Below are 18,096 nucleotides of genomic sequence, written 5' to 3' on the forward strand. Positions count from 1 at the left end.
TTAATTTTTGTATAAGGTGTAAGGAAGGGATCCAGTTTCAGCTTTCTACATATGGCTAGCCAGTTTTCCCAGCACCATTTATTAAATAGGGAATCCTTTCCCCATTGCTTGTTTTTCTCAGGTTTGTCAAAGATCAGATAGTTGTAGATATGCAGCGTTATTTCTGAGGGCTCTGTTCTGTTCCATTGATCTATATCTGTTTTGGTACCAGTACCATGCTGTTTTGGTTACTGTAGCCTTGTAGTATAGTTTGAAGTCAGGTAGTGTGATGCCTCCAGTTTTGTTCTTTTGGCTTAGGATTGACGTGGTGATGCAGGCTCTTTTTTGGTTCCATATGAACTTTAAAGTAGTTTTTTCCAATTCTGTGAAGAAAGTCATTTGTAGCTTGATGGGGATGGCATAGAATCTATAAATTACCTTAGGCAGTATGGCCATTTTCATGATATTGATTCTTCCTACCCATGAGCATGGAATGTTCTTCCATTTGTTTGTATCCTCTTTTATTTCATTGAGCAGTGGTTTGTAGTTCTCCTTGAAGAGGTCCTTCATGTCCCTTGTAAGTTGGATTCCTAGGTATTTTATTCTCTTTGAAGCAATTGTGAATGGGAGTTCACTCATGATTTGGCTCTGTTTGTCTGTTATTGGTGTATAAGAATGCTTGTGATTTTTGTACACTGATTTTGTATCCTCAGACTTTGCTGAAGTTGCTTATCAGCTTAAGGAGATTTTGGGCTGAGACAATGGGGTTTTCTAGATATACAATCATGTCATCTGCAAACAGGGAGACACAGACTGGCAAACTGGATAAAGAGTCAAGACCCATCAGTGTGCTGTATTCAGGAAACCCATCTCACATGCAGAGACACACATAGGCTCAAAATAAAAGGATGGAGGAAGATCTACCAAGCAAATGGAAAACAAAAAAAGGCAGGGGTTGCAATCCTAGTCTCTGATAAAACAGACTTTAAACCAACAAAGATCAAAAGAGACAAAGAAGGCCATTACATAATGGTAAAGGGATCAATTCAACAAGAAGAGCTAACTATCCTAAATATATATGCACCCAATACAGGAGCACCCAGATTCATAAAACAAGTCCTGAGTGACCTACAAAGAGACTTAGACTCCCACACAATAATAATGGGAGACTTTAACACCCCACTGTCAACGTTAGACAGATCAACAAGACAGAAAGTTAACAAGGACACCCAGGAATTGAACTCAGCTCTGCACCAAGCGGACCTAATAGACATCTACAGAACTCTTTACCCCAAATCAACAGAATATACATTTTTTTCAGCACCACACCACACCTATTCCAAAATTGACCACATAGTTGGAAGTAAAGCTCTTCTCAGCAAATGTAAAAGAACAGAAATTATAACAAACTGTCTCTCAGACCACAGTGCAATCAAACTAGAACTCAGGATTAAGAAACTCACTCATAATCACTCAACTACATGGAAACTGAACAACCTGCTCCTGAATGACTACTGGGTACATTAATGAAATGAAGGCAGAAATAAAGATGTTCTTTGAAACCAAGGAGAACAAAGACACAACATACTAGAATTGCTGGGACACATTCAAAGCAGTGTGTAGAGGGAAATTTATAGCACCAAATGCCCACAAGAGAAAGCAGAAAAGATCCAAACTTGACACCCTAACTTCACAATTAAAAGAACTAGAAAAGCAAGAGCAAACACATTCAAAAGCTAGCAGAAGGCAAGAAATAACTAAAATCAGAGCAGAACTGAAGGAAATAGAGACAAAAAAACCCTTCAAAAAATTAATGAATCTAGGAGCTGGCTTTTTGAAAGGATCAACAAAATTGATAGACCGCTAGCAAGACTAATAAAGAAAAAAAGAGAGAAGAATCAAATAGACACAATAAAAAATGATAAAGGGGATATCACCACCGATCCCACACAAATACAAACTACCATCAGAGAATACTACAAACACCTCTATGCAAATAAACTAGAAAATCTAGAAGAAATGGATAAATTCCTCGACACATACACCCTCCCAAGACTAAACCAGGAAGAAGTTGAATCTCTGAATAGACCAGTAACAGGATCTGAAATTGTGGCAATAATCAATAGCTACCAACCAAAAAGAGTCCAGGACCAGATGGATTCACAGCCGAATTCTACCAGAGGTACAAGGAGGAACTGGTACCATTCCTTCTGAAACTATTCCAATCAATAGGAAAAGAGAGAATCCTCCCTAACTCATTTTATGAGGCCAGCATCATCCTGATACCAAAGCCTGGCAGAGACACAACCAAAAAAGAGAATTTTAGACCAATATCCCTGATGAACATTGATGCAAAAATCCTCAATAAAATACTGGCAAACCGAATCCAGGAGCACATCAAAAAGCTTATGCACCATGATCAAGTGGGCTGCATCCCTGGGATGCAAGGCTGGTTTAATATATGCAAATCAATAAACGTAATTCCGCATATAAACAGAACCAAACACAAAAACCACATGATTATCTCAAGAGATGCAGAAAAGGCCTTTGACAAAATTCAACAACCCTTCATGCTAAAAACTCTCAATAAATTAGGTATTGATGGGACGTATCTCAAAATAATAAGAGCTATCTATGACAAACCCACAGCCAATATCATACTGAATGGGCAAAAACTGGAAGCATTCCCTTTGAAAACTGGCACAAGACAGGGATGCCCTCTCTCACCACTCCTATTCAACATAGTGTTGGAAGTTCTGGCCAGGGCAACTAGGCAGGAGAAGGAAATAAAGGTATTCAATTAGGAAAAGAGGAAGTCAAATCTGGAACTTTTAAAAGAAAAATGTCTGGGTTTCTCCACTGTTAAAAAATAAAACTTTCAGTTTGGATGAACAAACAAAACTTGGTGGTGGATTCAATATGATTACAGGCAGCCAATTTGAACCCTGTGCTAAAAATACATACATGTTTTTTCCAAACCACCTTGCCAAAACATTTCCTGAGAATAAAGATGATAGCAAAAATAACAATAGTAAAAATCTTACATAGTGCTTACTGTATGTCAAATGCTATCCTAAGCACTTTGCTTATAAACTCCAATGATCCTAATGACATCTCTCTCATGAGGTAGATATTATTATTATTCCTACTGGACAGATGAAGACACTCACCAAAGCAGAGAGAGTAAGAAATTGGTCCTTGGTAAGTGGCAGAGCAGATATCAGACCCCAGAGCCTGTGTTCTTTTACTATGGTATTTGAAGATAAGTCAAAAATAGTGAAATCACATTTCCTCTATAAACACCTTCTGCTTGATAAAAAAAACGAAAGCTTTGATGTTTTCCTGTCATCCATGTGTTCTAGTTCTGGCCTGTTAACTAACAACCTCTAAGATGTTACTGTCACCCAGGCATGTGTAGGGTTAATCCTTCCTCATCTATTCAGTACAACATGAGAAAAGGCTGCTATCTGATTTTTCCCATCTCCCAAAATAGATAAGCTACACAATACACAAGTTAGACATGTGAATATTTACTACCTAAACTGAGGAATTTCTAAGGGACAAAGAGGTACTGAAGTTCAGCTTTAGTTGTGGTATTTGGCCAAAAATCTGCTATTAGGATTTGGCTTCAGCCTTGGTTTTTGGCAGGCCAAGTAGCCAGATGTCATTTCAACTATATTTGTGGCAACCCTGAACTTATGTGGAATTAATTATCATTTGATCATATCTAACTATTGTAACATTATCAATAACAAATAGCAGTGTCCTTTGGTTTTACTGTTGCTTTATGAAAATTCCCTTTCTAATAAATGTAGACATTGTAGGTGTGATTTAAACAGCAAAATCCTTCCAGTTTGTTTTATATCTTAATAGCCTACCAGCCAGTTGAAGACTAAATGTATCCTAATTATTATAAGAATTCATTCAAACAAATAGTTGAGTCCTTCCATGTATTAGATGTGGCTGTTAGTGTCAAAGACATGTCGCTAAACATGGGGTCCTGCTTCACAGAGTTCATACTCTAGTGGATAATGACCTAAAGTAATAATAAATATAAATTATATATGGTTTTAGAAAGTGGTGAGTGTGTTAGTGGGGTAAAGAAATTACAAGACAGAGTCAGGGATCAGGGGCCTTGGAAGAGAGGACACTATTTTAATAGAACTGACCATTTCAGCCTCACTGGGGAGGTGATACTAGAGCAAAGATTTGAAGGAAATGAAGGGGTGCACCTTGTGCATCCCAAGGAAAGAAGATTCAAGGCAGAGGTAACAGCCAGTATAAAGGCTTGGAGGTGGGAAGGTACCTGGTTTGAACTAGGAGCAGCATGAGCATAGAAAAGCCTAGTAGCAGATGACAGGAGGGACTTGCCAAGGCACAGATCATGCAGGACCTGGTAGGGCACTAAGGACTTTGGCTTTAATTTGAGGAAAACAGGATGTGATTAGCGGATTTTGAGCAGAAGAGGGACATGATCTGACTCACACATTAACAAGATCATTCTGGTTGCTGAATTGAGGGTCATGTTTTATAATGAATATTGTGAAAACATTGCTTAAGAAGAAAACCCTCAAGTGAGAAAAACAAAATTCAGCCTGATTTTGAGAATTAAAATAAATCATCTTGTACAATCCAAAGCTTTAATTTATGGGACTGTTTCAATGAAACTGCATCATGACCATCAGCAAGATGGCAAGTCCAGGAGTTATTGACTTTAGTCAGTTATTATTGGAGAGGAGGAAAGCTTATTGACTTGGGGGGAATATCACCATTAACACTACTACGGTAATGGCAGAGCTTGATAAAAGCGTATTTTGCTCCTTCACTGACCTCAGTTGAAAAAGAGCATATTTTCAGTATCATAAATATGCAATAGAACAACCACAGGAGCTGACAGCTGAGAAATTATTACCACTGCTCTATGATGCCAATTTTAAAAAATTCTGCTTGGTATAATTTTAATTAAGTTGTAGTAAATAGGTATTCTTATTAATATTTCAGATTTATTCTTGTATACTAAGACATTCGTTTTATGATGGTGATATTCAACTTCAGCCAATAGTGATTTAACACTCAGCCATTTGGCATTTGGCCAAAATGCAAATTTGGTGCAGGTTGAGCAACCTTAATCTAAAAATCCAAAATCGAAATGCTCCAAAACCCAAAACTTTGAGCAACGACATCATGTCGTAAGTAGAAAATTCCACTCTTGACCTCATATTATAGGTCAGTCAAAACACAGTCAAAAATTTGTTTCATGCACAAAATTATTTAAAATATTGTGTAAAATTGTCTTCAGGCTATATATATAGGATGTATATGAAACATAAATCAATTTCATGCTTAGACTTGGATCCCATCTCCAAGATATCTCATTTGGATGAGATATTGAACTTGGAATATGCAAATATTCCAAAATCTAAAAAAAACATTCAAAATCCAAAACATGTCTGGTCCCAAGCATTTCAGATACAGGATACTTAATCTGTATACGTCAGACAAAATGTGTGTGCCTCCTAAAATTGATAGGTTGAAGCCCTAACCCCCAATAAGGTGTTGTTTGAAAGTAGGGCCTTTCAGAGGTAATTAGGGGTTTAGATGATGTCATTGAAGGTGGGGGGCCCCATGATGAGAATGGCATCCATACAGAGGAGAAAGAGACACCTGAGCTCACTCTCTCTGCCATATGAGAACACAGTGAAAAAGTGGTCTCTGCAAGACAGAAAGAGCATCCTCATTGGAACTGACTCAGCTGGCACCTTGATCTTGGATTTCCCAGCCTTCGAAACTGTGAGAAATAAATGTCTGTTGTTTAAGCTACCAAGTCTCCAGTAATTTGTTATAGCAGCTGAGGCTGACTAATACAGCATATATCTAAGGGTATGTGTGAAATCAACATTTGAAAACGATTTCTAATCCATACAGCCTTGGAAATAATATTTCAGGTTTTACTTGGCACCTGGTGATCCAATTTTTCAGTTTAAGTCAGGAGTTCCTAATCACTTAAAGAGAAAGAGAAGAAGCTGTTTTCCATTTCCTTCAAGTTTGGGCCAGATCAGGGAGATGGGGTAGAAATCACGGGAGCCAGCTGATGCTTACACCAGGGACCCTGAATAGAGCTGCAGAGGAGGGTGAAAGAGCCACACCATCTGAAATCTTGGCCAACGCTAGAGGGTAGCAGAAGTCATAGGGCCTTATTCAGGCAATCAGAGACTTTAACTTTTAAGTTCAGGGGTACATGTACAGGTTTGTTATATAAGTAAACTTGTGTCAGGGGGCTTATTGTGCAGATTATTTTATCACCCAGGTATTAAGCCTAGTACCCATTAGTTATCTTTCCCAATCCTCTACCCCCTCCCACCCTCCATACTCTCACAGCGTCCCGTATGTGTTGTTCCTTTCTATGTGTCCATGTGTTCTCATGATTTAGCTCCCACTTATAAGTGAGAACATGCTGTATTTGGTTTTCTGTTCCTGTGTTAATTTGCTAAGGATATTGGCCTCCAGCTCCATCCTGGTCCCTGCAAATGACATGATCTCATTCTTTTATATGGCCGCATAGTATTCCATGGGGATATATACCACATTTTCTTTATCCAGTCTACCATTGATGGGAATTTAGTTTAATTCCATATCCTTGTTATCGTGAATAGTGCTGCAATGAACATATGTGTATCTTTATAATAGAATGATTTATATTCCTCTGGGTATATTATACCCAGTTATGAGATTCCTGGGTCATATGGTTTGGCTGTGTCCCCACCCAAATCTCATCCTGAATTTCCACATGTTGTGGGAGGGACCCAGTGGGAGGTAATTGAATCATGCAGGCAAGTCTTTCCCATGCTGTTCTTGTGACAGTGAATAAGTCTCACGAGATCTGTTGGTTTCAAAAAGAGGAGTTCCCCTGCGCAAGCTCTTTGCTGCTGCCATTCATGTAAGACATGACTTGTTCCTCCTTGCCTTCCGCCATTATTGTGAGGCTTCCACTTCCAGCCACGTGGAAGTGTTAGTCCCATTAAGCCTCTTTATTTTATAAATTGCACAGTCTCGGGTATGTCTTAATCAGCAGTATACAATAACACAATAAATTGTATTGTATAAATACAATAAATTGGTACTAGGAGTGGACTAATACAATAAACTGGTACTAGGAGTGGGGCGCTACTGAAAAGATACCGAGAAATGTAGAAATGGCTTTAGAACGGGGTAACAGGCAGAGGCTGGAACAGGTTGGAGGGCTCAGAAGAAGGCAGGAAAATGTGGGCAAGTTTGGAACTCCCTAGAGACTTGTTGAACGGCTTTGACAAAAATGCTGATAGTGATCAATAAGGCCATCAAAAAATTTGCAGCTTGACAATGTGATAGAAATGAAAATCCCATTTTCCGGGAAGAAATTCAAGCTGGCTGCAGAAATTTGCATAAATAATGAGGAAGGAAATTTTAATCCCCAAGGAAAATGTCTCCAGGGCATGTCAGAGAGCTTCACAGCGGCCCCTCCCATCACAGGCCTGGAGTAGGCTGTATAAAAAGTGGTTTTGTGGGCCGGGCCCAGGGTCCCCATGCTGTGTGCAGCTTAGGGACTTGGTGCCCAGCTGCTCTAGCCATAGTTGAAAGGAGCCAACACAGAACTTGGGCCATCGCTTCAGAGGGTGAAAGCCTCAAGCCTTGGCAGCTTCCATTTGGTTTTGAGCCTGCCAGTACACAGGAGTCAAGAATTGGGGTCTGAGAACCTAGATTCCAGAAGATGTATGGAAATGCCTGGATGTTCAGGCAGAAGTTTGCTGTAGGGGCAGGGTCCTCATGGAGAACCTCTGCTAAGACAGTGAGGAAGGGAAATGTGGGGTCAGAGCCCCAGCACAGAGTCCCTACTGGAGTACTGCCTAGCAGAACTGTGAGAAGAGGGCCACCATCCTCAAGACCCCAGAATGGTAGATCCACTGATAGTTTGCACCATGGGCCTGGAAAAGCTGCAGGCACTCAATGCCAGTCCACCAAAGCAGCCGGGAGGGAGGCTGTACGTGCAAACCCACAGGGGTGGAGCTGCCCAAGACCATGGGAACCCACCTCTTGCATCAGCGTGACCTGGATGTGAGACATGGAGTCAAAGGAGATCATTTGGAACTTTAAGATTTGACTGCCCTGCTGGATTTCAGATTTGCTTGGGGCCTGTAGCTTCTTTGTTTTGGCCAATTTCTCCCATTTGGAATGGCTATATTTACCCAATGCCTGTCCCCCTGTAGGAAGTAACTAACCTGCTTTTGATTTTACAGACTCCATAGGTGGAAGAGACTTGCCTTGTCTCTAACGAGACTTCGGACTGTGGACTTTTGAGTTAATGCTAGAATGAGTTAAGACTTTGTGGAACTGTTGGGAAGGCATGGTTGGTTTCGAAATGTGAGGACATGAGATTTGGGAGGGGCCAGGGGCAGGATGATACAGTCTGGCTGTGTCCTCACCCAAATCTCATCTTGAATTCCCATGTGTTGCAGGAGGGACACAGTGGGAGGTAACTGAATCATGGGGGCAAATCTTTCCCATGCTGTTCTCATGACAGAGAATAAGTCTCACGAGACCTGATGGTATTTAAAAAAAGGAGTTCCCCTGTACAAGCTCTCTCTTTGCCTGCTGCCAAACATGTAAGACATGCCTTGCTCCTCTTTGCCTTCCACCATGATTGGACCTACACTTCCACGTGGCTAGGGAAGTCTCACAATTAAACATCTTTCTTTTGTAAATTGTGCAGTCTCAGGTATGTCTTTATCAACAGCATGAAAAGGGACTAATACACCAGGTGATATGGTTTGGCTGTTTCCCCACCCAAAGTCTCATCTTGAATGGTAATCCCCATAATCCCCATGTGTTGTGGGAGGAACCTGGTGGGAGGTAATTGAATCATGGGGGCTGTTTCCCCCATGCTCTTCTCATGATAGTGAGTCAGTTCTCACAGGATCTGATGGTTTTATAAGCAGCTGGCATTTCCCCTTCTGGCATTCATTCTCTCTCCTGCTGCCCTGTGAAGAGGTACCTTCGCCATGATTGCAGCCAAGCAGAACTGTCAATTAAACCTCTTTTCTTTTTTTTTTTTTTTTTTTTTTTTTTTTTGAGATGGAGTTTCACTATTGTTGCCCGGTCTGGAGTGCAATGGTGTGTTCCTGGCTCACTGCAACCTCCGCCTCCTGGGTTCAAGCGATTCTCCTGCCTCAGCTTCCTGAGTAGCTGGGACTACAGGCACCTGCCACCACGCCAGGCTAATTTTTTGTATTTTTAGTAGAGACGGGGTTTCACCATGTTGGCCATGCTGGTCTCGAACTCCTCACCTCAAGTGATCTACCCATCTCAGCCTCCCAAACTGCTGGGATTACAGGCGTAAGCCACTGCACCCAGCCTAAACCTCTTTTCTTTATCAACTACCCAGTCTTGGGTATTTTCTTATAGCAATGTGAGAACAGACTAACACAGTGGGTCAAATGGTATTTGTTTTTTAGTCTTTGAGGAATCACCATACTGTCTTTCACAATGAATCTAAGTGAAGTTTAGAATGACTGCCACAGGCTGTAATCAGGAATTTTCTTGGTCTCAGTGACAACCTAGAGTGAACTTTTGAAGGGTGAAGGGTAATGGAATGGCTTTGGAAGTATCCCTTGTCCATTGTGTGGATAATATGCCACTTGTACCAATCCAGAAAAGCATTCCCTTGATATCATCAACCATTCAACCATTATAGAACTCAGTAAGACATCCTCTGCTCACTTGTGGAGGAGCTAAAGATAACGAAATAACTATGAGGCAAGAGACGCAAACCCAGAGGCAAGGGACTTCTGTATTATATGAACTGACTTATTCATTCATCAAAAATTTAATCTTTTTATTATGTGCTGGACACAGTAGCAGGCATTGATATTGCAGCAGTGAACAAGACAGACTAGATCATTGCTCTCAAATGGTTTAAATTCTGTGGAGAGACAGAAAACAAACAAGATGATTTCAGACCAGAAAAAGTTATATGCAGAACATCAAACCAAGTAATGTCAGAGAATGTGACTAGGGATTCATTTAGTTAGGGTGGTCAGAAAAGACCTCTTGGAGAAGCACATTTGAGCTAGGACCTAAATGACAAGGAACTAGCTGAACAATGATCAAGAGGAGAACATTATAGGCAGAAGGGATGGCAAGTACCAATCATCTCCAAAGAGAATCACTTTAGTAATTTAGTAGTTTCGGTGGATAAACTCAAATGAATTTGGTGGGCTCTGATACACTCGCCTGAACACCGCCCTCCTTTTACATTGTCAAATGGCATATCCTGTACTCTTCGTCCACTAGACAAATACTATTAACTAAGTGGCTCCAAGTACTTGTTATTTCCTATAGATCTGTCAGCACAAAAGAGTGAAAAGCACTGTTCATGTGTTAGACGAACTGTGTTTTAGGTAGACTGTGTCACTGCTAGCCTCAAGATCTTTGTGAAGTCATTCAGTCTCATCTGAGTCTCATCTCCCTAACCTGTAAAATAAATTAGATGGTCAAATGCTCTCTAGGTTTTCTTCTTTGTTGATTATACAATGAACCTATGGCTTAAATATATCATATTAATTGTCATACTTTTCAGAGCTTAACATGTTAGTAATATAAGCTTACCTCTTCGGATATAAGTTTACTGTAGTTTCGTTTGAGCCCTGTCCAAGAACTCAATATACACGTACTGGGGTCCTGGAACTCACATAGCATGAAGTCATATTTGCTTGTCTCTTGTTCTGACCCTTATGAGAATTCTTAAGAAGTACATCCTCATTATGTTTCACATGCATTGTGTCCTTTCCTATCATGGGTGACATTATATTGGGTTGGCAGCTTCGTTTGGAGACATTTTTGTTCCTTGAGCCAACAAATACAGATAGCCAAGAATTAGATCATTCTATCCCTAAATTGCAACAGACCTTCTCAAAGGCAGCTAAGCAATGTAATTTGATCAAGGTTAAGTACAGTCAACCCTTCATCTTTTAACCTAAGTCTAAGTTCTTTTTGCTCTGTTTTAATCCCAGATTAATGGTTCCTGCTTACTGTTACAAATGTCCACAAGTTGCCCTGCAGTCAACTCTCATTTATCTGCCTGTGGCTTATCCAAAGCACCCAGCTTTCTCCTCCTCCTGCCTCTAGCACCAAGTTCCAGGCCAGCTCCTTTAACTCTGCGCCAAAGAAATACAAACTAAATCTAATATTAGCCTAATGAGAAAAGGCTATCTGCTGCCAAAGATTCACATAATGCATCCCAAAGCCAACTGCAAGCAATTATTCACTGTTTTAGACGTTGGCATTGCTTCTCCCTTATATAATACAGCAATCAAGATTTGCTGTTTTCTCCCTGAGGAGTAATGAATACATGCAGCATTTTAACCTCTTCTTTTGCCTAGTTGGCCAGATTCTCAGTGTAACAGACTATATTTTCTTTTCAAATAAATAGGTCATTTGCATATTTCATGTTAGGAGCATAAAAAACCTTGAATTTAGAGCCACTAGACATAGAGAGTTACATCTTCCTCCAGATTATTAGCCAGAAACTAAGTTTTAGTGAGTCATTTTACATCCTTCGGTTTCTCAGCTGTAAAATGGGGATACATTTTTATAAAGGAAAGGTACAGGGGAGGCATGCAAATATAAGGAACACTCAAAGCTCTGACTCCAGGAACTAGTATTGTGGCAGGAAAAAAAAAAAAAGGATTATCAACCTTATGAAACCCTTATTTGACAGGCATAAAAACACAGCAAGGTGAAGTTTCCTCATAAACACCTAGAAAATCAAGTCTAGAAGTCAAGAATTCCCAATGTCATGTTTAGGCCACTTGTAAGGACACATTCTAGAATTCCAAGATAGGAAACAGATAGGATACTGATGGGCTGATCTTATTCCACAGCCAGAATTGCCATAGAAACTCAAATTCCAACCATCAGAGCATTTGGGAACATCAATTTCAAAAGAAACTCCTGAGTATTTTGACATTTTTTTTAAATGACTGAAGCCCTTGTCCACTCAAGTCCAAGGATGAGGATCAGACAGAATATCAACACAATTCCATTTTTCATCTTATTCCTATACCCAGAGAACTTCAGTGGCTTCCCACAGATTAGAGCAGCACTGTCTAACAGGACTTTCTGCCATAATGATCATGTTCTATGTCCACACTGTCCAAAACAGCAGCTCCTGGAAACATGGGATAATGAACACTTGAAATGTGGCTGGCATGACCAAAGAAATACATTTTTTTCATTTTATTCAATTTAAATAAATCTGAATATCCACATGTGCTGGTGGCTATTGTATTGAACAACGGAGGTGGAAAGTAAATCCATGCTACTCACTCCAGCATTCAAATTCCATCACACAGTTTGGCCCCAGCCTATTGTTCCAGACTCGATTTCTGCCACACAAACTCTTACTTGAAGAGACTGATGTTGAACACACCTGGGCATTTCTGCTGCCATACCTTGGCTCAAAGTGCTTAGACTTCATGGCTAAAGGCACCCTCCATTCTTAGGGCTACATATTGGAATTTATCCATACTTCGCAGCACAGGTCAAGTTCTTCCTGTGCTAGAGTACCCTCCCCCTCACAGTCTTGTTCTGACTGCTCTGTGAATAAAGGGTTAAGGAATCTCAGGGCTAGCCTGTCTGAGAAGGACTTCGATCTCCCATAGGGCTGGTTTTTTGGAAACTGCTATGTGGAACCACTCCTGGTCTTTAGGATTTGTGGCTTCATCTTGAGTCTACATGACTAGAAGGGTATAAATGAATGGTGAAAAAAAGAGGCTGTGCCTCCTCTGTATCAAAAAGACTCATCCTCACCTGGACTCTCAACTGTGGCAGCTGCGTGGGTGATGGGTCAAGAGAAGCTGTGTACTTGGACAACTTCTGGACCTCCCAATGCAATGAAAATGCTTTGCCAACTGTATTTCTTGCTTGTACCCTCCTATAAAGCTATGTAAACATAGTTTTTTACTCTTCAACTGGTAACTATAGCTGTGGCGTGGCATGGCATGCATATTCTCTCTGAGTTTCCAAGTACTCACAAGAATTTAGGACTTATGTTGGTAAGTATTTTTTGTGGATCCACATTTCAATTGGATTCATTTTTTATTTCCATCTAGACTGTATGCTTCCCAATAAGACTTACAGGTGATCTGGGTACTCTACTGGTTTCTCTTTGGTCTGTAAGAGCTGGAGGCAACTTGTGGTCAGACAACCTTTTTCTTCTGGAATAAGGGTTCTGAGTCTTTTGAGGAATTGGGGCTAAGGGTCCCAAAATGTCACTTTCTAAGATACAGTATTATTCTGCCCAAAATGAATACAGATACATACACACATTTTAAAATTATGAAAGCAATAGAAATTTCAGTGTCAACAGGGTAGATTAAGCACATGCTACAATCCTCCCCGAATCTACATATACACAAAGACTCTAGCATTGCCTGTTAAAGATAAGCTCACTAAGCTCCTCTGGAACAGGTGGTGTGCTGAGGGACTGGTTTGAAAGACCAACATGGCAGGACTCAAAGTGGCAGGGCCCAAAGGCACACTAAGGAGCTGGAACCAGATTCCCAGTGAGAAGTCTGCATATGGAGGAACTTGATTTGCATAATCAGTCAGAAGCAAACAGAGAGAATGTCAAATCGAAACATTAGTGTAATACCTGGTCAGAGCTCTCACACCCCAGAGTTCACGTGAAGGCAGATACAAAAGCACCTTACCAGAAGGCTCTACAATTCAAGGCACACATGGCCAAAAAGACCCCACAATAACTCACTTCTCTGGCAAATAAACCACCAGCAAGAATTAGAAGCCATGTGAGGAAATTCAGCACCCTAAAAGCATAATACTAACCCAACAAACAGAAAAAGTCATGGTTGAGCTACTAAAGTTAATGGGACAATCTGAAAAGGCCTTTAAAATAAATACACTTAAAAGAATACATATCTTATTTAAAATTCAAGCAAAGCAGTACAGAAAGTAAAAGTTTTCTCCCTAATTTTAACTTCAGATAGAATCTGCTGCTCAAATTATGGAAAACCCTCCCAGACTCAGTGATGCCTTTATACAGAGACAGACATTTTTACATAAATGGAAACATACTGTATCTACTATGTCATAACCTGCCCTTCTCATTCCCTTTCTACTTTAAAATATTATCACATACATTTTCCCACATAAATACATACAGGTCTTCTGCATCCTCACAAAGGAAAAATTATATCCCATTGCATTAATACACAGTTTCTTTAGCCAGTTTCCTGTGAATTAACATTTGGGCTATTTTCAATGTGTTCTCCTGTAGCCATCTTTGCACATATGGATGATTATTTCCTTAGGTAACTTCCTACAGAGGGAATTATTGGCCCCCTGATTGCACACATTTAAAATTTTGATAACTATTATCAAGCTTGTCATCCAGAAAAGCTGTACCAATTCACATTACTGAATGGCTTTAGAGGTATGCATTTCTAGCCACAGGTTTTTTAAGGTAGGTTTAAAGTAGGCCAATTTACCAGAGATTCAATTATACACCCAAGAAAAGAGAAGACAGCTCACAATTCTACTAGCTCTCTAAATGCAATGGAAGGGAAAATGTAAATGTGTTTGTACCTGCACAAAACAAGTTCATGTTGTCTAAGGTACAAAAGCTTCAGGGTCAGTCATGCTGCTGGCATCCACAGTAATCATACTGTAGTAATTTTAACTCTGTTCCCCCAGCAGCCACTGTTGTTCCCTCGTCCTCCATTTAAACAACTGGACAAATTCTTTGTCTAAGCTTATTAAAGCCTCTAGTCTGTTCACCCCTAAATATGATGGCAGTGTGAAAAACCCAGAATCTCCTTTCAACCTCATTTGTTGGGGATGGGTGTTCATTGTAGATGATTTTCATAAACTCAAATGAATCTGGTTTCCAATATTAGTTTGTTCTAGAAGAAAGGCACATTATACACATCCACACTCTCATTGAAGTATGTTTTCAGCAAAGGAACTATAAAATGCTTCAGAGGCAAAGACACAAAATTTCAGGATTCACAATTCACGTATTCAAGATAATCAGAAATAAAATCATATCGGATTTGAATCAAATTTTGTATATTACCAATCTCTTTACAAATATAAAAGATACACACTAGAAATGTTTAAAGTTGAATTTAAATCAGACAAATATCAATAGTTAACTTTTCTTTTCTCTCTACTCTAATTTTTAATATTTTAGGCATCCTTTAGAAAATATCTCACTCATAGAAAGTCTGTTTATCTTCCTAAAGAGGACCCTTAAGGCGTTTTTTCCTGGCTCTTTCAAGATGCCCATGTAGCAACATGGATTGATCAGGTTTAGCTTTCTTAACAGGGTTCACTCATTTCCAATGCTGCTCACAAACCAAACTTCATTGATCATCAGCCAATAGAGATCCTATGAGTTGCCATTTCTCTTAGCTAAAATGTCTAGCGTAAAATGCCTGCAATATATTTCTTGGTAATCATTCCCCAATTCCCTACCACACACACATACTTAATGTCAACAATTTTTAATTATCCACACTAAAGAAGAGAAGCAATAACAGTAATTATTCCAAACTGTACATAAAGCAAAAAATTCACATCTGATTTTGGAAGACATTATTTGGAGGAGAAGAGAGGTGGTTATTGCACAACAGTAAGGTGACCTTTTTCCTTAAGATTTTTCTTGGGTGCTTACAACATTTGCTTTCCAAGGCATGCATACATTCATTTGCTCAACCAACATTTGAAAGGAAATTGTCTTGCAGGGAATACACAAAGAGAGAAACAAAACTATATGAAGATTAATTTCCTCAGTGTCCAAGAGGAAAACTAATATGAGTATCTTCAACAATACTGTGCCCCCAACATGAACATCTGCACTGATTTCAGACAAATACCCAGATAGTGCCAGTTCCATTGTAGGGAGCCTTTAGAAGAGGCTGTCCTTACTAAAAAATTACCTACCCCACAGAATCCAAGTTTCCGTACTTCTTCACCAATGCCTATTTTGTCAGTTCTCTGGTACCTATGTTTAGGTTAAAGACTGAAAAGAACTAAGCATCCTACAGCAAAATAAAATAATTTTCTCTTTCATTACTTAGGGTTCTATTTACTATTGTCTACCTCACAAGATTGTTACAGGGACACAATAAGTCAATAGATCAAGAGTCCTTCAAACAGTACCTGGGATATACATGCATATTTAATAAAATATCAGCTATTACTAATTAACAATACCTGTAAGCACAAGCCTCTCATACTCATGCAGTACTGGGGCTTTTATAAAATGCTTCCACAAGCATACAATCGTTTGATCTGCTCAACCTGATGAGAGAAGTCATTTTATGACTCCCTTGTGTAGATGAAGAATCTGAAACTCAGAAAGTCACATGACTTGCCCAACACCATAGAGTGGTAAGTCAGAGCCTGGCAGGTGAATCTTTTAGCTTTAAGTCCAGGGCATTCTTCTCTATAACCTCAGAGCCTCACGCTATGAGACTGGCCACAAATGTGTTTCAATTTCATTCCAAAGGGAATCCAGTTAATATTTTCATTTATAATTATTTATCAGCAAGATACAGTGCTCATTTGACCACAGATACAATGGTAATTAGTGAAAGCACTATCAGCTTTTCTCTGTGGCCGGACTACAACACATAAAGGCTGCAACTTTCAAATCTCTGTAATTAACTGGAATATTACGTACCTTAGCCGTCTCAGCTTCTGCCTGCAGTCGCTTGGGGGTTCCTTTCTGGTCAGGCACCTTCTGGAAATTTTTGTTTTTAATGGATTGAGATTCCACACCTTCACCTTCAATTTGCAGTTTAATACCCTCAGCATGGGCAGGGTGATCAATACCCCGTGGATTCAAACCACAGTGGAGAGCTAGGAAAAAGCAACAAATAGAACTCAGAAAACAAACCACACAAAGAAGGTGTCCATGACAGAAAATATTTCATCAAGCCTAAGTAGGAAAAAACGAGGCATCTGTGAGTCGAGAGGTGATGTGATTACTACGATAAATAATATGGTGAGGAGGGAGCATGGTATAGTGGGAAATCAGCAAGATTTAGGTACAAATCCAGAAGCCCTCAATTCCAAGTTGTTTGACTTTCAGCAAGTTACGAATCCCCATGTTACAGATGAGAATACCAAATTGGGCAACGTTGTTACTGCTTCCCACACATGCAATCATGCCATTATTTCAACCCTGCAGTTTAGTTTATGTCTCTGCCTCCATCTGAAAAGTGCTCACCCTCTCTTCTTCTGGACCTTCTTTATTATTTAGGCATCCACTCAAGTCCACTCTCTTGCATTCATTCAAGCAATATTTCTTAAGCACTTACCATGTGCCATCCCTGGGTTAGATCCTGGAAACATGGATTTACATATGACAGATGTTAGCTTCAAAGAACTCACAATGTAATAAAGGAGGCAAACAAAAGGACTGGTGATTTTCAAACAGAACTCTCACTTCTACATGGCAAAGAAAAAAAAGCCAGAGTGGAGGGCTCAAGGGCATCAAGCCCAGTGGCTTCCAGTTTTTCGCATCTTACTCTCTCCATGCCCTGTAACATAGATATTCCACAAATAAAACCTAAAGCTGATTTTCTGGGAATATTTATTCATCTAACAAATGCTTACTGAGCCCATGTACCCTGTATTATCAAATAAATAGCAATGAATGTTGTAAGATCCATGCATTCCACCACATGAACCACCATGTATGTCTGTGTGCAGATGGCAGGTAAGTGTGTTTTGACTTCTCTGGTAGTAAATTATTTCATTTCCCTGTTACTCCAACTCTTCAAATTCAGGTAAACTCCTATCCTCATCCCCTTTCCTTTATTCACAGAGAAGTTAAGGCCAGATACTTAATACCCCCATCTTCCCCAGGTCTCCACTTCATCAATAATCTTTTACCTAACATCTTTAGGCTTTCCCCTTTCGCAGCATTCTCCCCCTCCAGCAAGCTTCTGTGACTCAAAAAGTCCAACCCTCTATTCGGCACTCCATTTAGGCCACAGTTTCCTCTTTGCCTCATCTTTGCCAGGATTCTGATGAGTACTTTAGACCTGCGGGATG

General features: G+C 39.9%; 1 protein-coding gene across 7 annotated transcripts in view; it reads right to left on the reverse strand.

Moving 5' to 3' along the window:
* The window catches only part of SAMD12 (sterile alpha motif domain containing 12), a 515,818-nt gene that overhangs the window by 456,611 nt on the left and 41,111 nt on the right, over positions 1 to 18,096 (reverse strand). For all 7 annotated transcript variants that reach the window (XR_008504031.1, XM_054497449.2, XM_054497451.2 and 4 more), the window contains exon 2: positions 16,718 to 16,896. Coding sequence is in view for 6 of the 7 variants with exons in the window: in XM_054497449.2 (XP_054353424.1) it covers positions 16,718 to 16,896 (179 nt within the window). In the remaining variant the exon portion in view is untranslated. The remainder of the gene's footprint in view (positions 1 to 16,717; positions 16,897 to 18,096) is intronic.

The sequence above is a fragment of the Pongo pygmaeus genome, chromosome 7, assembly GCF_028885625.2.
Source record: "Pongo pygmaeus isolate AG05252 chromosome 7, NHGRI_mPonPyg2-v2.0_pri, whole genome shotgun sequence".
Taxonomy (NCBI): Eukaryota; Metazoa; Chordata; class Mammalia; order Primates; family Hominidae; genus Pongo; species Pongo pygmaeus.